The sequence below is a fragment of the Platalea leucorodia genome (assembly GCF_965183815.1).
Source record: "Platalea leucorodia genome assembly, chromosome: 17".
Classification (NCBI taxonomy): domain Eukaryota; kingdom Metazoa; phylum Chordata; class Aves; order Pelecaniformes; family Threskiornithidae; genus Platalea; species Platalea leucorodia.
The window spans coordinates 4,836,383-4,863,610 of NC_138839.1; the positions used below are offsets into that span (position 1 = coordinate 4,836,383).

Here is a 27,228-nt window from a genome sequence, read left to right on the forward strand (position 1 = left end):
GCACGAGTACGTTCCCGAATGGGCTTTATTTCAAATCCTTTGTGCAGCCTGGGCTAGCTGATCGATAAAGCCCAGGCAAGAGAAGCAGCTTGTCCCTAAATGACGTCCATTTAAACACTCGGCCTGCGCACACGGGCAGGGTGACAGGAGGGATGCTCTGCTGCAGAGGTGACCTCCTGTTCTTGGCTCTTGTTCACACCCGCAAGTGCTGCTGTGCGGAATCCTGGACTGTAAACAGGTATAAACCCCCAAAATTTCTCCCTCAGCTAATTTCAAAGCCTATTTACCCAACTGGATACACAAGGATTATGAAGTGCATTGCAGGGCATGTTTGATTAGTTTAGTCCTTACACAGTTCAGTGCAACTGTCAGAATAAATGACTTCTTTAGGGGACAGAGAGAAAAATACACATTTGGTTAATCACCACGATATTACAGCAGTTCCCAAAGATTAAATATGCACTGCACAAACCAGCAAACCAGGAAAAGCCTTTTAACATTAACAATTAACTTGCAAAGAATAAGATTTTGAATAAAAACAATGCTTCTGTTCTTCAGTACAGTCTAATCCTAGAAACCTGAGTTCACATGAAATCTGTAACTCACCTATGGCTCCTATTGTTGAATTGCTGTTATGATGTACCTTATTGCTGAAAATAATAATTGCAAATATTATTGCAATTGGCAGGGACATTGCAAAGAGAAGTACTGAGATTTCACTGATGTGAGCTTTCTTGCCAAATGTTTAATATTGCTGCCTTTTTTTTTTATGGGTTGGGAGGCACTGCTGGGCAGAAAGGGCTGTCAGTAGTGTGTCATTCTTGGAGGGAGGAGAAGGCTTTTCAAAGGCAATGACATTTGCCTAGTAACAGGGTACAAAAAGGCAGGCAGAAGATCTATGGTCTGTTCCCTCGTCTGCCAAATTACTTTTTGACTGGACCTTGGGCAATTATTTGCTTGGGACATATTTTTAAGGAACTCAAGTGTCTGAAGACGTACAGAGCAGCTACTGAAGTCCACAACAGCATTTAGACACCTGACATGTGCTAGTTTTTATTTGAATTCCTGTATGTTTTTTAAAAAGCCATCAGGGTTTCAGTATCTTGTGTCATGCCTGTATCTTTCAACAGTCTAAATGGTTTTTCAGAGCTCTGAATTTTCCAAAGGTTTCAAATCTCTCACATTTCAAAACTGGATTTTCAGTGACTAGGGAAGGTGCTGAAAGCAAAATACTTTGAAATACTAGGCTTGTGGGTGTTGAGCAGCTTTAAATCTGGCCTCAGAAGTCTGATTTTCAAAGGAGCTAAGCGTCTACAATTTCGACTTCTAAGAAGATTGTGAATGCTCGGCACTTTTGAAAACCAGTCCCTTAAATGCCTTCTGCCTTGGCTCCTTCCTCTGTGTAACAAGGAGAAGGGTGGGATGGGTGCTGGAAAGGCCAGACCTGGAGTAAATTGGTACTTACGCTTCCTGAGGATTTTTAAAGACACGCACTCCCCACCTTGGTTCTGACTGCAGATACAGCGAGAGACATGGGGATCACAGCGGTCTGGTTCCACCTGCTCCTGGTGCCTCTGAGCTGCTCTCACCTAGCGCACTGGACATACAAAGGTAATGAAAATGGGGCTGTTTTGGGATTGCTACTCACTGCCTGCTTGCTGAAGACGCTCCCATCCTTTTTGTACTGCAGAAGCAACACTCGGCTTGACTCTCTTTCCATTAGCGAAAGATTTCCACAGAGCAGCTAATTTATTCCACTTTATTGATGCCTGTATGTCTTGAAAGCGATTCCCTTCAATGTCACCCCTTTTTACTCCTTTGTGTGGTTAGGACACATTGTCAGAGTTGGCAGACGGATGAGGTTCAAACAATGGGGAAAATCTTTACAATGTGTTAGAATAAAAGCTGCCCTTTGGATGATCCTGGAAGGAAAAGCTTTAAATACTGCCTGCTCATTATTTTATTCTCATATCCCATGTGTTACAGATCACTAAGAAGTGCTTATTTATGTATTCATATAGTTTGTGAAATTTTATCTGATTTTCATTTGTTTCAGGGGGTTGTTTGCAGAGCTCACTGAAGTAAACGGTAGTCCTTTTATGATCTTCACTGGGCTGGGAATCAAGCTATAACAAAGGAAATTGTTGAAAAGATTCAATATTGCAATTAGGCCACTAAGCTGTTTGCAGAAGTTCTCTCTGGTTTTTCTTTTGGCCAGGCTGTCTGCATCTCCTAGGCCCCCCATATTTAATCAACGTCAGGAAACAAATACCTGCAAACTGACATTGCTTAAATGAAATAAATAGAAAAGAATTGGCAAATAGTAACAAATCCCCAAGTGTGGCCATAATTATAATAATTTGAAAATTGGGAAGATGATGAAGTAGCTTTGAACTATTTTATTTTTAAAACAATCACCTCTCTTTCCAAACCATCTCTGCAGGATTTGAAACCAGTGAGTTCAACAACCACATGGTGATTATGCCTTAGCTCTAGCTCTGTTTGTCTCGGACAGACATGACTCTGACATTGATCAATATATTGCAGTTCTGGGGTGAAGAAAAAAAGGTTTCCATACTGATTGTCAGTCACAGCCATGACAGAGATGGCACTAAAATTTCTACTTATGCTTAAAGTCCTAAATGTCGCACTATGGAGAGGGCAAATAGCCTTGAAGGATTCAAGCATTTGTTTTTAGCTTCAGCAGCACCCAGACCTCTGCAGGAAAGATTCAAATTAGGGCTAAGAGGCTTAGAACCATCAGAAGAAGGATAGCATCCAGCATGCCAGGTCTCCTACACATTTGTTTCCTCCATAGGTGACCACAGGAGGTTTTAGTATTAGAGACTTGTAGAGATGATGAGCACGTACAAGTGAAGCCAGGGCCTTTAGTTCTTAGTCGCATGTCAAAGGTTTGTGTCTGAGCTAGTGACACTGAGTAGGAAAAGGAGCTGGTATGAATACTTAGCATGACCTTTAGGGGCTGTTGGGCCTGGGGGCTGAAGTGGTGTCAAGAGCTCAGAGCAATCAACTGAATCCTGAAATTGGGATGCCCGTGTCCTATTCCACACCAGGATCTGTCTCACAAAAGCAATGAATCACTTTCTCATTATTTATTGTGTATAAAAAGAGGGTGCCAGGAAGAGGCATAGCACTGCGCTCAGGGTTTTGTTAATAAAAACACACCGAGGACATGAAAGCTACCCCAGACCACTCCTATCCCAGAAAACATACAAAAGGTTCCATTTATTTAAATGATTTCACTCCTATTCATCTTTTATTAGCTCTTCCCCTAGTTAAAAACAGCAAATTTGCTGCCAGTTCCTGATTCTAAGCAGAGACTTCCCACCTATTGCCCTGGTCCCATTCACTCTCACAGTGGTTGAGAGCCTGATTCCACACCTTTGGCAGCTGAGACCTGTTTAAATCCCCATTTCTATATAAACACTGCCTCTCTTTCGGTGGAGGTTCAGTCTCCAGCGATCAGTAAGCTATTACTGCAATGCAGGTTTCTTATTTTGCAGCACAGTTGTCCTGCAGACAGAATAATGTATATTTTCACTCTAGGGAAGGCAGAGCAACCTTTTATTGCTGCAGCTCCTGGTGTTACAATAACTAGATTGACATGCCCTGCTGGCAAATGAGGACAGTTTTCTGACTCCTGAGCTAACAGCAGTTCTCACCATGTCCTAATAACCTGGTTTGCTTCTCCTCCACACAGAAGGAGAGCTGGATGAAGAACACTGGGGAAAGCACTTTGCAGACTGTGCTGGCAAGCACCAATCTCCAATTGACATCCAGAGGAAAAAAGTGAGGTACAACCCGCAGTTGCTGCAGCTGGAGCTGAGGGGTTATGATGGGCCTTTGCAAGGGGATTTCACAATGACCAACAACGGCCACTCTGGTAAGACTGGGGGGATCCTTCTCGTTACCTACCTCAAAAGAGGAGCTGGTCGAGAAGTCATTGCTGACAAAGGAGCAGCCTGAAACAGAAATCAGGGCATCCTGCTCAAGGCGTTTATTTGGTCCTGCAGCAGCTCTAGCTGTCAGTCACCTTTCTGCCAGGAAGAGAAGCTCTAAGGCACGAGGAAGCAAGCACTGCCAGGCCCCTTCAGCCCCATCTTGCCCCAAGCCATGGCCTGGTACATGCACAGATCACCGCACATGCAGCATCCAGGGGCCTCCCATGCACCGTTTCCATGACAGCAGGGATGCTGGCAGCAACAGTGCAGGGAACAGGCCAGCAGCAGCAAAGCAAAGGCCTTAAATTTTTGAAATGCAGATGGTCTTTAATGGTAGGTCTGTCTTTAAAACCCAACCCTTTTATCCACACCTCTTTGTTAGCATCCTGCACTGATGAGTTCAGGTTTCTGTGCATCAAACAGGGTTTAGTCCTGCAGTGCATTCAATGGGAGAAAGAACATACCTTCCTGCTGGGACAGCTGATGGAAGAAATACCTGAACCTGACAGCTTTCTGCCTTTAAGCTATAAAGTAGGCTGTGGTGTATCCTCTGGAGGTTTCGCCTGGGCAGCATAGCATGCACTTATTGTGCTTGGGGTATAAAGGAGAGTTTACGAGTTCGGGTATGTATTTTCCCAGCACACGCAGGATACAGGAACAGCTCTGTATGTTCATCTCAGCACTCTGCCATACCTAGAACATTATCACAAACCTTTTGTGGCCAGCAAGTGACACTAGGTTGAAATGCAGTGGAATGAGCCAGCTTTGCTGTGGGGGTGGGAAGTTTTTTTCTTCCCCGGCTAAGCAGATGTCCTGGGAGGATGTCAAGCTCATGACAGCGCAGGAACAGATTATTTGTTTTAGCTGATCGAAATGCTATTCACAGACAATGCCTTTTTTTTTTTTTTTAAACTCACCTTACTTTGCTTTGCCATCTCACTTCATTCTGCTCTCCTAGTTTTGCTGTTTCCCCCAATCACACAGGAAAGCTCTCCAGAAACACATACATAAACCAGAGAAATAAAAGGCAGTTATGGTTCTGCAAGATATTTTCTCTGTTAGACATGAAAAAGGGATAAAAGGCAGCTAGAGCATTATAGATTGACCCTTTCTTTCTGTGTACTAGAAGACTGCAGGGCTATAATAGTGAATGGTATTTGGTGCATACTGACTCCTCTCTGCATGCAGAAAATGCATCTTTTGCCCCTGTGCAATAATAAGAACTAGAAGTAATAGGAATAGAGAACTGTAGTTCAGTAGCAAGTTTGCATCTGAGGTTGGGTTGGGTGTAGGTCACCCAAAGTACAACTACAACACAGAGGAGAATCCCTCCCTTGCAGTCAGAGGATTGCTGCTTCAGGTCTCAGGAAGGGAAGCTGAAGCACAGCATGGGTTAAAAGCATTGCCTTTGGCCACACAGTCTCGGGGCAAGGCTTATAATTTAGGAGGTCCTGGATTCCCCTGCTGCAGTCTGTAATTCATTGTCTAAATAATTCATCAGCTGGTACTGTTGGGATAATGCTTTTGGACTACAGATGAGCAATGAGAGAATTTCCTAATAGCTGCACTGGGGAAGGAATGAGTGTTTTTGGGAAGGTGCTTGGAACATAAAGCTGGTAGCCCTGTAATCCCACATGACAGTCCTTTCTTCCTCTCTGTAACAGAGAGAAATACAGAGTCAGAGAGCAAGGAAAATGCTTGATAAGAGACATACTGCCCTCAGAGAAAGACTGTTGTGATTGTATTTCTAAAAATCAAAATGAATAAGTACTCCTGTTTGTCACCCACACAAGCTCAACATTCAGTTAGAAGCTGCCATGTCAGCATTGCTACCCTGACTGCCTACAAATTAATTCCTGCAGGTTTAGCTTTCAGATCTCTGACTGCACGTATGTATTTTCCTATTCTTTTGTTAACATCAAAACAGTTATTTTCTGATGCAGGGCATTTTAGAGAAGTACAAAGGCAAAATGACTGTCCCTATTCACAGCTCCTATGAAGCCAGGCTAGGTTTTTCTACTGGTTTCAGTGAGATGGGACAGGGTAGCAATATCTCTCAAGGAAAATATTCCACTGGGCCACATCAGAAAGCATTCAGCAGATCTGAAAGGGCCAGGAGATGGATTTATCAGCAGGACTCTCCTTACAGGCTCTCGGGAGCTGAAGACCAAGCGTCTCACCTAAGAAACCAACTACACTTTCGCTCCAGTTGTGTAATTACCAGGCTAAATCCCACCTGATAAAGCCTATTTGCAGTAGTGCAGAGTGCCTGCACAAGGAATTTACACCTCCCTATCACATCTGCGCAGACACACTCACACAGATAACCTTAGGTTAATGAAGCCTTTTGTATTTGGCATTTGAACTTTATTTTTTTAAACAGGATTGGTCCTCTAGTACAGGCACAGCTCTGGAAGATTAAAATGTCATCAATGCACAGCCTGTGCACCTTCTTCCAGCAGCAGGTTTTTCTTAGAACTGGGATCTCACGTGTGGCCTTCATTAACTCATAGGGTAAACAGGCTGGCTCCATGGGCTGTAATCTGTAAGGCAGCAACGGATGAGAGTCCAAATTGCAGAGCGGAAACGCTCGAGAAAGGCGCAGTTGCACTCAGGCACTTTGTTAGTCTCTATCCCCCTTTTCTTCCTTGGAAATAAAGTAGTTAACAAATCTGAACAGAGCCCTGCAAGATGTGATATACTATGCAAGAGAGAGGCATTAAAACACTTTTATTAGTGCCTAAGGAAAAACCCAGAGCTGCTCAAATGGAAAAAAACTCTGCAGACACAGCAGTGCCCGGTCATCTTTGTGCCTGGTGTGGTCTGGAAAGATTTTAAGCACACCTAGCTTTAAGCTTCAGTGGTTTTCCTTGCGTATTGGAGTTAGTTCCCTGAAGATGACCGTGCCAGTTTATTGGCAGTGGTAGTGGCAGAAAGCACTAGGCACTGCAAGCGTAGCTACAAGAACAGGCATGGCTGCACCCACTACTGTCTCCAATCTTGTTTTTCAGTTCAGATTGATTTGCCACCCACCATGCACATCTCCAGAGGGCTCCCAGGCCTCTACACAGCTGTACAGATGCATCTGCACTGGGGTGGCCTGGACCTGGAGACCAGCGGCTCTGAACACACCATAGACGGGATGAGATACTTCGCAGAGGTACCTGTGAAGGGAGCGGGCTGGAGGGAGGGTGCGTTGCAAGCCTGGCTGTTGGGAAGCTGGAAGCTGCAGCCCCCAAAGCCTGCAGGAAGCAATGCAGAGGCAAGTGGGAGAAAAGGGGCTCCCGTAAGTGCAGGTGGTTGGTGCAATGCAAGGGCTGTGCCTGATGGTGCTGGCACAGAAGACTAAGAAAAGCCATTGCAATAGTACTAATATCTTTCAAAAATGGAGTTATTCATCCACATTCTCCACAAACCTGTTAAACTCAAGGTCTGTTTAGCTGTGCTGTGAGGCACAAGCAGCAGGAATGGGGATGGTAGCTCTCCCTTCAGTCTGTATTGGGTCCTTTAAAGCACCGAGAAAGCTATTTATCACTCCTTGCTAAATGACCCTGCCTCTCTTCTGACAGCTGCACATTGTCCATTACAACTCAGCTGACTACTCAAGCTTTGAAGAAGCCAAAGACAAACCAAATGGATTGGCTGTGCTTGCCTTCCTGTATGTGGTAGGTTTGATGCCCAGCCTGCTGAGCAAGGCCAGTCTGTCATCACTGTTTACACTATAATCGCAGTCTGAGCAGGTCCAGACACAAGCAGCCTGTATTAGGTTTGCAGGTCTATCCTAAGAGATGACATCTGGCACCAGCTTGAGGAAGCTGTGCCTTAGCAGGGCTGTTCCCCTGTGTCATGTGGGGCTCACACAATACCAGCCAATACAACTTGGGAGCACCCAGAATAGTTTGCCCCATAAGTAGTACAGATAGATGATCAGGTGTGGCAGCTGGGTTTGCGCTGCTGTACCTCAAGGCCTTCCTCTGATTTGCAAATGGGAGCACTTGATTTTGCGTGGATTTATAAGTGGTGAAAAAGGATCCTTGCAGTTCACTATTCTACCCGAGATCTATGCGTACGTACCTTGTCATGCCCAGGGTTGTCCAGTCTATTAAGAGATCTGCAATAGTATTTGTTCTCTTTGTCTCCCAGTTCATCAATTAGTCTCCCAAGCTGACTAGTAGTATAGAAGGACAGGCAGGTCACTAACCTTTTGTTCAAGTTTCTATGCTGTGTTTAGGATGGGCACTTTGAGAATACCTACTACAGTGACTTCATTTCCAAACTGGCAAAAATCAGGTTTGCAGGTAAGAACTGGGAATGCCTTTCTCCATCCTTGATATTCTCAAAGCCTGTACATACGTACTGGGTCTGGGGACAGACATTTTGCTGCTGCTTTGCTTGCAATTTTGTGGCTAAGCATCCTCAGCCATGCACAACTTCACGCCATCCCTGCCCACCCAGCTCAAACAGCAGCCCACACAGCAGGGTGGCGTAGAAGATGCTCAAGGCAGCAATAAACATACTGCTGGTAGGTCTACGCAACACACTGCGACACCATCAAACACCAACTTCCTACGATCCCGCAGTCCGTACGCCCAGAGAGCAGGTGCTCCGCTGCCCTGGCCCACTCTCTGCTTCCTGGGAGGACCAGTGCTCTGGGCAAAGTGATTTGTCAACCCCAGCTCTGACACCACTCTCACCTTTCTCTTTGTTCCCCTTTAATTGTTAATATTGCCTCTGTTTCCTTTTGAGGTCAGTCAACAAAGCTCATTTCTCTGGATGTCCAAGCCATGCTGCCAGAAAACCTCTCACACTTCTACAGGTACCAGGGCTCACTAACAACCCCTCCATGCTCCGAGAGCGTCATCTGGACCATCTTTCATTCTCCGATTGTCCTGTCACACACACAGGTAAGCGATAGCTGTTTACCAGACAGCGCAGCTTCTCTTTCCTCCATGCTTCACCTTTCCACACAAAGTTTCCTTTTCTGGCCTCCAGTGATTTGAGGACCAGCCTGACAGAGAAGCTAATGGGGCATTTCTCATATGGGGCTTTTAGGATAGACTCCTAAGCAACTGGAATTACAGGTGACTGTAATGGCACCGTGATGCCACGTCAGAGCAAGGGTCAGGTTTTGTATAGCAGCAGTTTACCTGAGGTCTGGCGAGCAATAACAAAGCTCTGCTCAGTTAAGCTCAACCGTACTGAAGCACTATAAAAAGGAAGAGGTCAGTCAGAATCAGCAAGGCAAAAACTGCTGCAACAGTCCAAACCCACCCCCCCAAAAAACATAAAAGAGCCATTCCCAACATTAAAATAATTACAGAATAATTGGCACATTTTTAGGAAAGTATTACATTTTTTTCTCCTTGTCTACACTTAGTTGTGCAGCTAGATGGGATCATTTCAGGAGCAGCCTGCTGTGAGGCTTGGCTGCGAGACGGGAGGGTTCGCTCAGGCTCTGGCAGAGGCATTACAGAGTCCTTGTTGAGGGCCCAGGAGCACTGGGCAGTGACCCCACTTGTGGCAGCAGTTGAATACCGTTCCATGGCAGGATCCCCTTCTCTTCTCTCCGTTTGCCTTATCAGGACAAAGGCTTTAGCAGGGAAGAAAGTAGCACAAGTGAAATAAGCTTACTGCTGAGTCTCGCAGAGTGGTTCATCTTCCTTAACGAAAAAGAAGCATCAGAAACATTTTCTGCTAGGAGAAGAACAAGATAAAGTGGAGCCTACAGTACTGGAGGATCACAGTGCATTCTGATTTGAAAAAGAAATACTCTTTTTGGGAGGGGGAAGGCTAGTAGGCACTTGTGAGAAAGCAGTACGCTACAGAATAGCATGCATGCCATCAGGCAGGTGTTAAAAACTTCCTTCAGGCAAAATATTTTTACCATGAATTAACTGATAAGAGCCCTCATGTTCTGTTCCTTTCCCTTGCTAATACTCAGCAAGAAACCCTATGGGTTCCTCTATAACAAACTGCTAGGTTTAATCCCGAGCTGCAGGACCTACACTGCACTTCCAGGCAAAACTCTTGTTCCCATTGCCCTCGGTAATAAGCCTGTGTTGCTCACAGATCAGCCTCCTGGAGAACACCTTGCTGGACTGGCAAAACAGGACCCTGCGCAACGACTACCGGCATGCTCAGCCCCTCAACGGGCGGGTGGTGGAGTCCTCCTTCAGAGCCAAACTCACCCAAGGTAAAGGGAGTCAGCAGGCAGGACTCAAGCATTCCCCCAGAAACCTATGTGGAAGGAGTTAAGTTGCAAATCACTTAAGCTAGGCATGGAGATCACCTTTCCCAGGAGTAGCAGTGTGCCTGCACAGGAGGTGGGGATGGCCCCTGTGCCTCTTTGCCCCCTGCCAACCCCATCTTGCTTCTAATGGTGCAGTGGTGGCTGTAGGTTGTGTGCCAGCCCCTTCTTTTGACTGCAATGGTGTCAGAGATATCTCCCAAGATAAGTGGTGCTACATGGCACCGCACAAGAGTACAAGGTTCAGGTGTGCCTGCATCCATATGGGTGAGGTACGCTAACCATTGCAGAAGCAGCTCCGGCATGGCTGATTAGCCAGGCACCATATGGAAGTAAGACACTGCATTTTAAAACAAAGGTTTTCCCCCAACCTTCTACAAACTAGAAAGCAGAAAATCTACCACATGCAGGTCCTGGCCTTCTATAAATTCAGCTGTCTGATTGCTCTAGAACAATGCGATCCAGAAGAATTCACCCTCAGACTGGAACAAATCCAGATGCAGCTCCAAGACATGAAGAAAGAGTTGCTGAATGGAGTAAGCCACATCGGTAAGAAACACACATCTATTCTTGAATCCAGCTTACCTTCCAAGGATGAAGAGCCCACGCCCTGCTGTCCTTGATGGCCTAAGTCATTAACAGGTTTGGTACTGATACATGCAGGTAGAATTTTGTCCCATATCTAGGCCTGCTGATAGAAATTCTTTAACTACAGCATCATTAAAGCTAGCCCTAATTGAGCTGCTCTCACAGCAACTGCAGTGTTCTCTTGCAACATGTAAGCACATTTTTACAGCAAGGGATTTAAGCTCACAGTTCCCCTAGGATAAATAATAGTCATCTCTATTTTACACAGGGTGAGAAAAGAGGAAGAAGGGAAAAAAGTTATTTTCCCTGACAGTTGGGTGAGGGAGCTGAGCTTTTCATCATTTAAAGCCCCTTCCCTGTTGGTACGACACATGCCAGTAACCGTGGCTCAAGACAGCTAAGACTGCCACAGCCCTGCCTGTCCCCGTGGGTGTATTCTGCAGGATTTGGGCTGATCTATAAGCACAGCAAGAAATGTAACACCTGGCTTTTTGGTTATTTCAGGTATTAAATCCAGTACTTTTCCAGCTTTCTACTTCCCTGTGGAAAACATTGAGAGTTTTGTGACTGTTCATCCCCTCCATGATATGTCTCTCCAAGCCTTCACCTTATGTTTCTGGACAAAAGCCCAGCATGCTGGCAGTCAGACTGTTCTTTCCTACTCCACACAGGAGAGGGATAATGAGCTAGTGATGACCGTGGGCACAGATGTGGGATTGTGGATAGGAGGCCATTTCATCAGCTTCCCCCTGTACCACGAGGCACAAGATTGGCTGCACTACTGCATGGCATGGACCTCCCAGTCTGGAATGGCAAATTTATGGCTCAATGGAGCAGCTGGTAAAGCAAAGAGCATCCAGAAGGGGTACGTGAGCCAGGCTGGAGGGACACTTATCCTTGGGAAAGCTAGAGACACTCTTCTTGGGACATTCTCCAACGGTTTTGCAGGGTGGATGACTCATGTGAACCTGTGGAGCCAAGTTCTCAGTCCTGCAGATGTTCGGGCACTTGCACTGTGCAAACCAGGGCAACTGAAGGGAGATATCATAGCATGGGGAGAAACCTCCATGACCCTCTTGGGGGGGGTGGTTCTGGAGTCTGACACCAGCTGCCAGTGACCCCAACTTTTTTTTTTTTAAGGCAGCAGAAGAATCCAAACTGCTTGCTGGGGAAACTGGGAAAAACTTAGATTATTTGCTTGTTTCTCCTTCTGCTTCGTATAGGCTCACTACGTACCTGCTAGTGCTCCAGGTCGTTTGTCCAAGTAGGTACATGGGAGCAAAGCCTCCATCAGTGGGATAGAGGCAAAGAACAGAGCAGAACTTGGCACAGTCCAGCACCTTGTATTGTCACACCCCTCCCGGGAGTTTGACTTAGGTCCCCATACATAGATCTTCCTACATGTCAAAGAGACTCTCTTTGGTCAAAGGAGCCACTTTCTCAAATAAAATTTCTCTCACATCCTTCACCCAGGCTCAGTTCCTCACCATCTTCTCTGCGTGCATCCTTCCTTCCCATTTCTCACCATCAAACCACCACCCATTCCCCTGCAGGTGTATCGCACAGGACAGGGTACGTAAAGGCCTTGCAGGACAGAGCGTGGTCCTATGCAATCATTGTGCTTTGATCAGTGGCAGGCCTTCTTTTCTGTAAATGGATATAGACACTGAGCATGGAAACACCTTCTTTTTCAACATGTATACATCCCAAGTTTCAGGGCAGGTGTAAAACTCATCGTCTAAGGTTTAAGTAAATCATGTGAAGGACTATCTCCATCAACAACACAAAATCCATGCTTGGCTGCTCAACAGTTCTGCTTTTTACAAAACAAAGGGCAGCAGCCCCACATAACAATTAATTAAATTTCATTTCCCCATGTTAAATTATGCTGTAATTAACCCCTAAACCCCTTAAACTAATAAATGCTTTAAGAAATCCTCCATTTTTATCACTGTGCACTTTACTTTCTTCTGAGAGCCAGCACTAGTCCTTCAGACTCAGAGCTTTTCCAAACCAATTTAGCCTTCCGCTGGAACGGTGCCCTTAGGGGACACAACCAGAAACCAGCAGAAGGACCAAGCTCTAAACCATGTGAAGACTTTTTCAAGTGGTTTCAAGTACCTGAGAGCTGAGCTATTTCAAAAACTAAATTTAAGCAACTCAATGTGTGAAGCTAAAGAGAAGTTTGGACATGTTTTGCAAACACAGGCTCCAACCAGTAGCCCTCTGCACAGCAATCAACCTGAATTTGACTCCTGCGACGCAGCAGGGAGGTTCTTCCTCAGTTCAATACCACATATCTCTGGGGGCCAAACGAGCTCCAACTGGCTCATGCCTACAGAGTAGGGTGTGGGGGTTATTAAAGGATTAAGAGAGGGACTGTTACTCTTCAGCAACTGAAGTGTAAACACTAGGGAGTGAAATGAGCTAAACAGCCCAAAGACTAGAGCACCACTGGAACAAATGGGTGTAAATTGCCTGTGAATAAGCATCAGCCAGATGGATGAGTCCTAACCTTAAGAATAAGGCTTTGGAAGGACTCATCAGCAACAGCTGAGGACTAGGTTTGATTTGAAGGAGATAGGCAGTGACGGGTAGGGGTGAGATTATAGTGATACACATTTCCAGTTTAGCGGTCCTTTGAAGCACACAAAGGACAGACAAGAGTTGACACAATAAATGCCGTTATCTAACAAAGTACCTCAGAACAAATGGCATTCACTCCACTCCAGAGCACCGCAGCCCTGGCATCACTCATGCTGGCCCCTCAAATACATGAATGACAGTTCCTCAGAGGAATATAGTGCACTCCTTGCACACGACTGACCAAAACCCAGCCCAGGTGCTGGCTCGTGTCACACCTGAGATGTGTCAGTCAGGACATCAGGGACATATGTTATGATATAGGTTACTTGATCACAGGAACTGAGCTGGCTGAGGATGTTGCCCTTTCCCTGTGACAAATACCACGAACGAGGAATTTGCCTTGGCAGTGGCTATGCCATGAAGCAGAGTGGTCCTGCTAATTACTCACAATGAGAACACCCTCAAGACACAATGGCTTATTTGGAAGCTCCTGCTGTGGGAAGTTTGCAGAAGGTCTGAATGAAGATCAGTATCAAACGATGATTTGATGTATTTGTTCTCCCAATGAACAGATCCTGAAAAATGTCTGGGCCAGGCCAAACACTGGTCTGGGTCACAGCTCACTGCTGGAGATTGCTTTCTTCTCTGCCTGCCCCCCTGGGACAGTGTGGAAATCCTCAAGCTTTTCTTCATCTTCCTGAATCTCTACCTTGTTCCTCTTGGCCATGATCCTGTTGATTTCCATGAAGGTTTTGTTCTTCGTCTCAGGAACAATAAAGAAGATGTAAACTATAGTGGCGAGGCAGATGGCGCAGAAGATGAGGAAGCTGTAGGGCCCCAGTCCAGCCTAGGGCAATGAAAGAAGGCAGAGCAGGGATCAGAGGAATACTCCAGTTGTGTACATTACGTGATTTGGACATGCTGAACCCTGAGACAGCTATAAGAAAAAGCAGCCACAGTGATGTGCATATATTTTAAGTTGAATGACTAGAAGTTAGGGGTGGTTCTAGATTCTGTCTTCTCATACCACCACCATGGGTTTATTGGAAACCACCATGGATTTACTGGAAAATGAGGCTGAGGGTCTGTTACAGAAATCCAACTAAACTCACCAGCTCCCTTTGCACAGGCTAAAATCAGCAACTGTACCCATTTATGGATCACTACTAGTGGGGATCAGTTTGAACTGGTGACCTACAGATCAAAAGCTAAAATTGGCTAAAATAGTAGATGGGGAATTTGTAATCTTTTCCATGCTCCTGAATTCACGATCAGACATTCACCTGGAAAAATAACTGCTTTCTTTTAAAGCATATGCAACAGACAGATATGATAAAAATGCTGATTATATTAAGGGCAAGAAACTGATGTTATAATTCTGCATAGAGGTACTGGGAACCAACTTGGGTGTTTATGGCTCGCAGGGTTAAGAGGGCTCTCTGTAAGAACACAGGGGTGAAGATACTAATTTTCAGCTGAAGTCTTGCCCTGTCGCGTGATCGCATCTTACCTCCATGTAGAGGAACACAAGCCCCACAGTGAAGTTGCATAGCCAGTGCACAGACCCACCCACCATGAACGCTGCGGGCCGGGATGACTGCAGGAACATCTCGGTGATCATCACAAAGGGAATTGGACCTGGAAGGCAGTTGCATATTTGGAAATCCCAAAGGCAATTCCCCCACTCTGAATTCCTAGATTATACTGTTCATTTCAGTGGCAGGCAATAGTTTCTAAACTACTAGTGTTTAGAAACACCCAATAAATCAAATAAGGGATTAAATTAAAAAAAAAAACCAAACAAACCAAAACAGGACAACTAGATGACTTTCCTAAGCTCACACATAGCAGTCAACCTCTTTTCTCCTACGGCTGCACCTTAGCCATGAACCCATCTCCTGCACAAATTGTAAAATAAGGTTGATAAACACAAACTGCTTCTCCAGGGAGCACCCTGTGAGCAGCAACTAAGCAAGAGACTGCTTCTTAAAAAAAGAACAGAGAAACCCCCAACACATGCGGGTCCTGGAAGAAGGACTCATGGAACAAGCCCTCAGGCCCGCTCCCCGCACCGCCGCCCTGTGGCATGGTTAAGCAGAAACAGGCCATGTTCTCATTCACGAGGTCAGGCCACAAGTCCAGCTGGCCTGGTGGTCTCCCTCCAGCAATCTCCCTGCCCCTGGCACTTGAATCTGCCTGGTGATATAAATAGAAAAGGAAAGGTTGCATGTAATTCCATCTGCCAGTGAAACTTCTACAGGAGTTTCAAAACCGCATTGCTGCATCCAGCAAGGGTCTGGCATGGCTTTCCAAGCTAAACAGACAACTCTACCACACTAAGAAGCAGAGTCAGGACAAAGCCTTTGCAATATCCACATCTACCTGCACATCTCCTTTCTGCAAAGTGATGTACAGGGCCACGTCTATAATTTGAGTTGCTTCTAATTTGATTTGTTGCCTATAGACGCAAGCATGCAACATCTCTGCCCAGTTGGTAGGGCTCACTATCTCAGCATAGTTTTGCTCCAGATCTTACTGGGGAAGTCTCAGGCACAAGCACAATTGTGCCTTTGCTTTTCCTCTTCAAAGCCAGATGCTCCCCTGCCACATGGACACAGCCAGCAAATCACTGGAACATAAGCCCAGCTGACAATCAACAAGGTGCATGGCCACACAGAGAAGAAACTTGATCTCCTTGGATGAGCTCCACAAAGCCTGTGATTTGAAGTTCAGCGTAACACTTGGCTCTACCCAGCTTGGGGAGGAGACTGGACTAAACTGTGCATACTTACTGGCTCCAATGGCATGTCCGATGATGTAAACGATGACACACACTATGCTGAGGTAAGACATCCACGAGACAGTGGCCTGCGAAGAATTTAATCACAGGTTAGGTTAGATGTGGTTCCTATCTCAACCTCACCAACACATTCAGGGCACTATTTGTAGTAAGATTTGAAGGCATTCTAAAGCCAGCATCACCCTCCATTGCCAGATATGCCCATACTTAGCCACAAAAATTATAGCCTGGGTATGATCTTTGCTGCCAACAAATGGATGTAATGGGTATTATGAACACGACATACTGGAAGTAGCATTCAGACAAGCAGGATCCTAGCTCTTCCTGGGTTTACTTTAGGTAGATATACAAGTACAGAAACCTTTCATACTGTCCCCTGCCCCCCAAGGGTGTAGAAGCAACTTCCAAATGTACCAATGGCCTGGTCCCTGGAAGGTCCAGAAATGCACGGGTAGGATCACCTGAGCCATTCAGCTACACACCTGGAGATTGAGGGCCAGAGTTAACACTGCACAGGAGACACAGCACAATCCAAAGCCAGCAAGGAGAAGGATTCTCCTCCCCAGGGACTCCACGATGAAAACCTGAAAGACGCAGAAGGGGGTGAGTGACCAGACACCTGGGGCACAGCACTTCTTACTGCAGAAAAATTTGTTAAGGCAGTCTTTGTCTTTTAAGAAATTCAGTGAAATTTCCACCATCTACTGATGGATTGTGGGCATGAAGTCACCCAGGAACTGCAAAAAGCTGGATGTCAGTAACACCGAGAGAATGGGCAGGCCATTCTTCCGTACCCAGTCCCAGTGAGAACAGCCTGGAAGCCCTGCATGGTAACACTGGACAGCAAAAGGAGGGCATATCAGCCTAGAGACCAGAGACCGAAAACTTCTGAGGCGTGTGAGAAATCAGTATGATTAATAATTAATGACTTCAACATAGCTGCCTTCAACCAAGGGACACTGCAGGGCATCTATTGTGCAAAGCAACTCACAGTATGTGCAAATAATATAACTTAATTGAAACAGAGACAGACAGGGGAGACTGGACGAGGTAGAACTCAGGAAGAGCCCTAATAGAAACTTACAGCAAGCAAAGTCATGACAACGTTGATGGCACCTATCGACACAGTGACATATTGAACGTTGTTGCTGTCCACGCCTGCCGACTGGAAGATCCTGTCTGCGTAGTAGAAGACCTGCAGAAAACCACAGCTGTGTTTATATGTGGCCAAAGGCAGAACATAGGAATCCCATTTTGGCTGCTTTTACATCCTGGAACTGGTACACAGAAGCCTGAGAAGTGAATTCTTCCATTTCTGGAGACATTGATATTTGGATTCAGGCACAAACACCTTACTCAAAACGTCCAAACACGACAGTTGACTCTTTATCTAGTACATGTGTGTACTGGATTTGGTATCGGTCAGGGTCAACCAACCACAACATGGCGCAGAACCAGTGTCCCTGAGGAAGGGGTACTCCTGTGTCCTAGGTTCCAGCTCCTGTGTCAACACTGGCCCACATCATCCACTCTAAAGTCCCATCCCTTTACTACTCACCCCGCTGGCCTTTCCCACATGCCTTCCCACTCACCGCATTAACCCCAGAGAGCTGCTGGCCCATCATCATGACAGTGATCGAGATGAGCTGCCATCGCAAGCCTCTGAAGGTGCACAGGCTGAATACAGAGAAATGTCCTTCTTCCTTTTCTGACTGGTCTTCTTTGCGCATTTCTTCGATCTCATCGTCCACATCATCCCAGCCTCTCAGCTTCTGCAGAGCTAGTTGGGAGAGGAAGGTAAGTTATGGACCCCAGAGAACAGGTCTACAGTGAGCTCTCCTCCTTCAAATCAAGTCAGAACAATATAGGCAGCAGTGCTTCCATGGTGGGAAATCAGGGATTCGCATATGCAGAGAAAGGAGCATTGTTGCAGGAATTCCATCCACCAGCAACTTGTCAATGAAGAATTTCACACTCGCTTGCTTCACTGTTGGTTGCTGTCAGTCATGTCCCACAGTCAGATCTATCCCATTCCACCTCCCCTTTCCTTAAAGGATGATGCTGTACCTTGTCGGGCTTGCTCTTCGTTGCCCTTTTGTATCAGCAGGTATCTGGGACTCTCAGGGAAAAAGGGCAATATAAGGAGCTGAATTAGTGATGGGATCCCAGTGAGCCCCAGCAGCACGGGCCAGCCTGCAACAAGTGAGACAAGATGACAACTGTGAGAAATCTTTCCCCAGTGGAGCCCACAGGAAAGTCCTGAGCCAGGGCTTTACCTTCAGCGTTCCCAAGGATGCTGTTGAGACCAAGGATCTGAGCTACAAGGATCCCCAGGGTGATGAAGAGCTGGGGTACAACCCCAATAGCACCTCTCAGATTTTTGGGCGACATTTCTCCAAGGAACATGGGAACCACATTGGAGGCCAGACCTAGTAGTTAGAGAACAATGTTAGACATGCAGCTGACCTCAGCACACTCACCATCTTCAGAAAGGTGCCTTTTTACCATGTGAGACCAAAGTGATCCCTGCTGGACCACAGGAGATATGGAAACCTCACACTCAAACGCTTCTGCTCCAGCTGAAGATTTAATGTCATCTTCTGGCCAGGGAATAAGCTATGTGTGTTTTCCTCACTCTTCAGTGAAACATGGGACAAAAAATCTGTGGCATTGGTTCACTCAGTAGGTGGACAGCTACAAAATCCATCACTGCATCTGGTGCCCAGGACTCTAGCTTTCTCTGGGAGCCCTTCGAGAAAGAAGTTTGTCCCACTGCCTCTCTGTTCATAAGTAATGCTGTCCCTTCGCAAAGCCTGTCACTATTACACTCACGTATCTTAAGACAGAAATAGTCTCTGTGGCTAAGCTGCAGAGGCATTCCCATGCTGGAGTTAATTCAAGAAGCCTGGATTGCTTCACCCATTTCAATTGAAATACAGTAGGGAACCAACCACATGTGCATGACGGGCCTTGGGAGCGCAACCTGCCCACCTTCTGGTGCTTTGAGGGTCTAGCTTACCAACTGCTCAGCAGCAAAGCATTTTAGGAGTCCGAGAAGGCTAACGGTAGCCTGTCTTGCCTACAGAGCTGGCAGATGATTTGGGGGCTCTCAGTGTTTGTCTTCCTAAAAGCAGCTTTCTCCCAGCAGGGTCTGCCAAGTACTTCAACGCAATACACGCAAAGAAAAAATTGTGTGCTACTTCAGTTTTGGAAACAAACTCAAAGTGTAAGGGAGGAATTTCTACTTCCTATAAAACAAGAAAAGAAATCAGTATCCAAACAAGCTGATGTGAGGGTGGAAGGATGTGACTTCTTACTGGCTTTTAAAAATTCACTACTCCTTTATTTGCTCAGTAACGCTTTGCAGAGAGCGCTTTGCTGGTTTGAGATCTCTTACAGGTAGCGTGCTGGAATAGGTATTTCTGCTCTAACAGGACACTAAGGACACAGGCTATTTTGAGGAACTTTGCATGGGTACCCAGAGTAACCCCAGAGAGCTGCCAGCTCCCGTGCTTACACTGTAAATCCTGGCACGCAAACCCCAAACTCCTGGAGTCAAGTGACCACATGAGACTCTTATCTTACATTTCTAAAGTTCCTAGCCTTCAGGAGCTTGGAGTTACCGAGATGATCAAGCTGTTATCCGAAAGCCAAAAGGCATGGAAACAAGTATTAAAGCAACTAGAAAACATTATAAAACTGAACTCATGAGGCATTTTAAGTTCACACCATAACCAGCCTTTTAATTGCCCAGATTAAAAAACACACTCGCAGGGACTCCTGGACTACTGCATTGAAGTAACAGTGGCTTTTAACTGTTCAGACCTGTGCTGGTGAAGCCCTGTCAGAGGGGCCCTGCGTACAACAGGGCTGACAGCGGTGCTACCAGCACCGGAGCCGCCCTTTTGCGGAACAGCGATGCTCGGATCCCGGCGAGCCTGAAGCAGGCTCCCATGGCTCAGCAGCTTCCCTGCCCAGGCACAGCGTCCGCAGTTCGAGGGAGGTCAAGCTGTGAAGGGCAAGTCAGGACAGCCAGCCCAGGTTCTTTTGTCAGTTATAAATAACTGGAAAGAGGGAGCACACTTAACACGTCCCTTAGTATTTATTCAGAGAACCAATGCTAAGAGCAGTTGCCAGGCTTAGCAGAGTCAAAAGCCAAACCCCAGCCATTGGACTAGATAAGTTTCCTGCTCCCCAGCTGCTACGTGGTACAGATCACCTTGTTTTCCTCTGTTAGTTTCTCGTTTTCTTGTTTTCTCTTTACAGGATACCCCTATGCACTAATAAACCACGGAGCATGGCAGTCTCACCAGCCCAAAGCCAATTAATTGAGCCCAAATGCTGTTAGGACCCTTATCAACCTGGCTCTGCGCAGGCTCAGGACAGGCCTGCATGGGGTACCCAGCCGTTCTGGGCTTCTGTTTGTTCCATATTACTGTAGCTCTAATACAGCCGCTTATATCAGCAACTCACATACACCCTTCTCCTTGGCTCCCCACTATCTTTGCAGCAAATCCAGTGGCTCTGAACCCTTTGCTTTCCCTTTTAACATTTCTTTTCCCCTGCAGGAAGAACAGGCAGTTCCAGGACTGGATTGTTGGATCTAGCATTGTCTCCAATGACTTTGACTTCGAAGGATTATTCTGGTTCTGATTATGTTAAAAAGCAAAAAAAAAAAGTTAGGCTATCTGCTTTAAGATGTCTGGGAAACCAGATTACCATCATCAGGTTTGCTGGCTGTTGGAGCTCTAGTGCCTAGCAGATGCTTATTAGAGAGGATAGCTGCATCTACAGACACACATCTCTCTACACCTGAAATTCCAGTCTCACTGCTGTTTACTAGGGATCTTTAGTACTTCTGCAATGTGCAGATGACAACTGTTATTCTAGCAAGTACAGCATTGTTACGCAGATGTCTGGCTAAAGCGTTCTACCTGTGAAACCATCTGTTGTGAGAATAAAACACCTTTACATAGCCAAGAATATATTTGTTGCTTTCCCTTTACCATCCAGCCTCTCACTTACCAGCATATATTCCCATGATCACACGTGAAAGGATGATTACTTCAAAGGTTTTTGCTAGCTCTGAGGTTCCCATAAGGATTGCAGCAGCAATGGAGAAGATGTTATTTATCAGCAAAGTGCCCTTTCTGCAAAGTAAGAGAGAAGGAGACAGATTCCGTTTTTCTTCTAAGGCCCCAAAAGCAGATAGATCCCCGCTGCGTCATACTGTCCAAAACTCAAATGAATCACCATCCCAAAGACTAATCAAAGAGAAAGTGGCAATTATCCCATTTTTCCTGCAGGGAAGGAAGGCTTCAATAAAGAACCGAATTCTCAGGAAACCCAAGCAGCAGAAGCTGGGCCTGATCTTGGATCCGAGCCCGGGACCTTCATCGTTGCTCTCTACCTGGCTCAGTGCCCAGCATGCAGCCTGGCCTTGGCCATACTGAAGCCATATAAATTCTTCTACACGTGGGAGACAACACGTATTTCTGAGTCCAGCAACTAATCACCAGCCCATCTGCCTTACAATCAAGGAGTGTGTGACACAGTCATGCTCCTGATGGGCTTGACAAGCAGGAGTGACCGGTGAGGCAAGTCTTATCTGAACCCAGCAAACTGTTGGTGAAGGGTGTTAAACACCACTGTCACGTACCGGCCACAATTGTTGACCAGAGGCCACACCATGAGGGACCCAAAGAAGCCACCCAGAGGGTACATGGACACAGTAAGAGACCAGAGCAGCGTCTGGAAGCCACTGTCCATAGGCACTCCATTCCTGTGGAAGTAGGTTTGGTTGTAAAAGTCTTGCATGTACTGGAATGAAATACAGAGCGTGTTTAGCACAGTAAGTAAAATTGTCATGCTGTAAAAGCTAGTTAACAAGAAATGCCATAAAGCTTTACACAAACGTCTTGCTAAAAACCAGAATGGCTGAGTTGGAAAATGAATGCAAGAGAGGGATGGAGAAGCCTAGAGTAGATAACTGTTACTACAAGTTATCCCGCCTTATAGGAGTTGCCTGGTTTCCAGAAGGGAAGGCATTCCTCATGCCCTGCCTCTCCTAGGCACACAGTCCCAGCAGTAGTGTTGTACACCTCAACAGCCCCCCTTTCCTTTCTGGGGAACCACGTCTCACCAGGAGCCTGGGGATTCAAAGCACGAAGTACAAGCATCTGCCCACAAACACCCGTAACCTACTGCTACGCTCCTGCCTTGTTTTGTTTGTAATCCTACTCCTAGGTCATGGTCCGCTCCACAGTCCAACCTACCGGGGCTGGAGAATTGATCACAGACACGTTGTAGCCGTACTGGAAAGAAGATCCAAATGCAGATATCAGCGATACCAGTGCAAGCAAAAGTGTCATTTTCTGCAGAGGGGAAAGAAAACACACAAACGATACCTTAGAAGCAGGTTTGGCTTTTAGGCATAAACAGCATTCAGTAAAAACAAAGAAATACCCTAAGACTTGCTTTGCGTGTTTTTCACTTCACGTTACTGTATAAAGAAAGCCCACTGGGTTGTTTTCATTATAACTCATTTCGTTCTGCTTGATTTGCACATAGTCATCACAGTAATTCATCCTATTCTTTCCTGGTATTGATGGATCATTCAGATGATGAATAATTTCTAAGTTATCATTCTTAAAATACCACCCCGCAGGGAAAAAAAAAGTTGTATGTGATTATTCTTTTTCCAACTTGCAAATTGGTTAGTGAAATAACACAGGATATTGGCACAGGAAAGCTTTAAAAAGAAGAGATTTTTGCATGAAGTGGCAACATCCCTTTCCTCTTCATTTGTTCTGCTTTCACAGGCTGGCTTGTTCTGCCTCCCACGTTTCAGGATCAAGCTGTTTATGGATCCAATCCGATTGCCATTGAAGCCAATTAGAACTTATCCAGTAGCTCAGTGAGGGCTTGGTTGTGGGGTATAAGAGCAGCACTTTGCAGTGAAACAGAAGGGTAAAATTGCCATCTGGAGTAGGATCAAACACCAACCACGTCTGTGGGTACACAGTCCTCAGGGTTACAAGCAACTTGCTTTTCACAACAATTTAGTTGCTACTCAGTCCTCAGGCTGGCCCCACTGTGGTGACTGAGCTGGTTTTGAGTTTTTTTATATAGCTCAATATATCTCATTGCTGCTACATCAATAAAGTAATTTCTCATTCAGACACATATAATTTTCTGTCACCATCATTAGCCTTAATGTCTGCAAGGTTTTATGTCCTGACACTCAACTCGGGTCCCACATGAAGGATCCATCATTCCCCTAACTGAACGTTTGCCCAAATCGCTGCTGGTACCCCTTATATTCCTCAGAAGCTCTAGCAGCTCACCTCCAGAGATCTGCAGAGTTTAAGGCACTGCTGGAGATCAAAATACAAGTCAATCTCAGAATAAGGATCAGGAGGAAGCTGAGGCTTCCAGCTACGTTTTCTAGGAGCAGACTGTTGACATTCTCTCATTGGTGATGAAAAGCAGGCTGCCTTGCTCTCATTAAACAAATCCCAGGAGCTCAAAAGAACCACTGGTGTTAATTGTTCACATTCAGCACTTTTAGGAAAACCTCTGGCATACACGAGCATTGCATTGTGCAAGATTCCACAAAAATGCTGCTGTGAAAGGCAGCCCCCATCCAAAAGCGTCTGCGGCCTAAAACTGATTAGAAAGCAGGAAAGAAGACTCGCACACAGAAGGGGAAAGTCACACCGAAGTTACATGGTGGGTCAGCTGCAAAGGGAGAAAATCATGAGACTCAGTGCAACACCACGCTGCAGACAGACAAACTGTTCGCCCGAAAGGTCTTGGTCTTCTCCTTCCTCTACAAGCACCTGCAGATCTCAAATAGCTTGCTCTGTATCTCTGTGGGAGGCTCAAGTTAGAAGTTTGAAGGCTGGCATACTTACCCCCTTTGAACCTTCGTTGTAGTCAGAGCTCTCCTGCTTCTCCCCTTTCAACTTCATTTTGGTGTTGGAGTCGCAGATGCCAAGTACAGGCTTTTATAGCCCAAAGAGACGAGGCAGGGGATGGAAACGCCCTATACAAACCCCCCTCTGACTTTTCAGAAGATATCCAATCAACGACGAGCTCTGTCAGCCGAAGTAAGTTGTTGTTGTCTGATCATTCCCTTACTCTGTGTGGCTCCCTCGCGTCTTCTCTTTCTTTTCCGTGTTCAAGTCCGTCACCGCTAGGTCAGGTGTTCTTTTGCCAGATCCGGACTCAAAACAGAGGTGCTGCCTAGCTACAGGGGAAGCAGGCTCCTCTGCCCAACTCGAAGGGGCAGACTTATTGCAAAAGCTGCTAAACGCGCTGGTTCCCCCCAGCTACGCGTACATGGGCCAAGGTGAGTCTGTAGCCATAGAGCTGCAGGTCCGGGGCAGCTGCGGACAGCGCAGCTGGAGAGGCTGCCTGGCGACTGCTGCATTCCATGGAAAATGGGCATTCTGCGGGAGCAGCCTTGGCAACAGAGAGGGTGTTTGCCATGGGCCACAGCGATAAAACTGAACTGTATTAATCCTCCTGCAGCCACAAACTGCGTATCTGCCCTCGGGCCGAAATGCTCCTCATTGTCCTACCTTGCACAGACCAACTTGCTCAGGGCACTTTCGCAGTTCGCAGAGAACAGGTTCCTCCTCTCAGATTTGTGTTTTTGACAGCGCACAGAACACACTGTTTTTCCGCCAAAGCACAGTCGTTCCCTTCCCTCTACATGCAAGGTATACCACGTGCTGCTGGCTTAGTATTAACCTCCTACACTACGAGACTGCTTTGAACAGTACAGGACTTGGTTAATAGTCGACTACAATTTCTAGTTTATCAGAGAAATACAAAGTTCAGATACCTCCAGCAGTTGGAGAAACTGGAACCAAACCTCGTTGTCATTGGTCCATCTATCTTTAACAGCCAGCTTAAAAAAAAAATGCATCTTCTTGAGCAACAGGAGTTGTTCATGCGCCTTGCATGCATTCTTTGACTGGCTGCAGCCTCCCTTCCTCCAGGTGAAAGCACCCTGCTCTAAAAATAGGAAGGGGAACAGAGCCCTGTTGCTTTCAGGGTAGCGGAACTTAGTCCCTAGGCTTCTTGTCATTTGTCTTTTATTGCATTTGTTATAAATTAATATCCTCAAGGATGCTGTTTGCTAAGCTGTCTTGACAGTGAATCACACCTCAAGAACACTCCTGTCTTTCAGGAACTACTCCTGCTTCAGTCCCACCTATCACGTGGCGTCTTAACTGAGGAGAGATGCAGACCAGCATATTCATTTCAACCCATCACTCATCTTTCTCTGCCTTCCTCTGCATTCCCATTGAGAGGTTGTAGCTAGCTGGCACTAACCGAGACAGTCTGAGCCAGCTCAGCTTTTCCCATACTGCCTTCAAACATTGCTCAACGCACCCCAAAACAAGTGGGAGACATCATCGCCCACCCAGCAATAGTTTAGTTCTCACTTGTACAGATCTTTGCCCAGAAGAGGGGAAAATGCAAAGTGAGTCATTCCGCCCCAGGGGTGGGGAAGTTGCAGGGAGGACAAACTTCTTTCATGAAATTCCTGTTCTTAAAGACCTTCTCATTCTGGGAGCTCTTGGCAGAATGACAGCCACTTTGATGCTCAGTAATTATAAGAAAGGAGAATTCTCTATCTTGGTCTTTAAACTCCTTTCCTGAACTTGAAGAAATAATCTTGACACATACAGAAAACAAACAGCACATGTATGTTTGCCATCAGAAATCCTTCAGAGTAAATATTTGTTTGTGGCAGCAGAACACTTTCAATATTTGCTAATCACAGCAAGAACCTGGTAACAACATCCATAAGGTAGTAACCAGCACTGGGATGATCTTGGAAGAGTTTGATGAATGGAGACAGGATGGTGAATGAACTTCTCCTTGGACTTCAAAGCAATTGCAGGGGTATAAACTTCCAACAGCTGAGATCCTGTTGGACTGGGGCAAAGAACAGAGCCAGTAACAAGCAAAGAGAGCAAGTTTTACAGGCATTTTACAAGCACATTTTCCACTTCAGCGACAGCACATACCAAGCTTCTTACATGTGCTCTTCACCCCAGAGTGCATTTGCCTGAAGACATTAACTCAGCTCTCCATCTTCTCTCCTCTGCACTTGTCCACCACATGGCAAGAGTTCTGTGCACGTGTGCAGGAAACCATTTACGCTCAGCCCAATTGTCTGTGCTCAAAGCTGGGTCCTATGAAACCGTGCTATCTTTGGCAAAAATGATTAAGAGGGGAGGCTTAGTTTCCAGGAGAATAAATCTGCTGGAGAACATTAGCAGTGAGCTATAGAAAAGTGATGGTTAGATTAGGAGCTGCCAGCCAGCCATGCTGCAGCATGCCGATTGCAACGCTTGCGGTAAGGAGATTTATTAGGAGACATCCCACAGTACGTGTCCAAAAGAGTGACATTAGCAGCCTTTTCCCCTGCATTTTGGGAAGGAACTGCACGTTCAGTCAAGGCTAATTCAACCTCATATGCAGCCCTGAGCTACAACTGGGGCCTCAAGGTGAAACAAAAATTTAAGTAACTAATTATTTGCCTGCAAATAAGTCACATACAGATACTGCTTTATCAGCTGCATAAATGGCTTCCAGCCAATTAAGTAAGAGGCAGATATGGCAGTCTGGTCCCCTAGCAATAGGAAAGGCGATTGCTGAACAAGCAAGCACACTCTGCAGGTGAACAGCAGCAGACACAAGGCTCTGGAACTAAAAAGTAAACGAGATCTTATTTTCACTGCACAAAGGCAATGCTAGGTAGCATCCTGCCAACCTTCTTCCTTTTGCATTGCTGCCCTCAAAGGCCATCTCGGAAGAGCCTCAGCCACGCAGATGCATCCCCAAAATAAAAAGAAAAAAGAGGGGACAGATCTGCAAACTAACCCTATCACAATCTGAGAAGTTGGTCTGGGAACTGTCTGGTCCTTTCTCTATTGGCAGGGTTGTGCGACCCAGATGATGTTTCAGAAAGTGTTGAAATGCTGAGATATTAAATCCCCATCTGCACTTTGCTCAGCAGAAGC

At 46.1% G+C, this 27,228-nt stretch overlaps 1 protein-coding gene across 1 annotated transcript; it reads right to left on the reverse strand.

Annotated features, from left to right (window-relative positions):
- Positions 1-13,996: 13,996 nt before the first annotated feature.
- On the reverse strand, positions 13,997-24,156 carry LOC309598311 (solute carrier family 2, facilitated glucose transporter member 5-like; the record flags this gene model as incomplete). The annotated part of the gene is made up of 12 exons (XM_082328755.1): positions 13,997-14,230; positions 14,894-15,021; positions 16,176-16,251; positions 16,666-16,767; positions 17,268-17,378; positions 17,776-17,963; positions 18,251-18,376; positions 18,460-18,612; positions 21,209-21,333; positions 21,843-22,003; positions 22,459-22,557; positions 24,100-24,156. 12 exons carry the CDS (start codon positions 24,154-24,156, stop codon positions 13,997-13,999), a joined length of 1,560 nt encoding a protein of 519 aa, XP_082184881.1.
- Between the last annotated feature and the right edge of the window lie 3,072 nt (positions 24,157-27,228).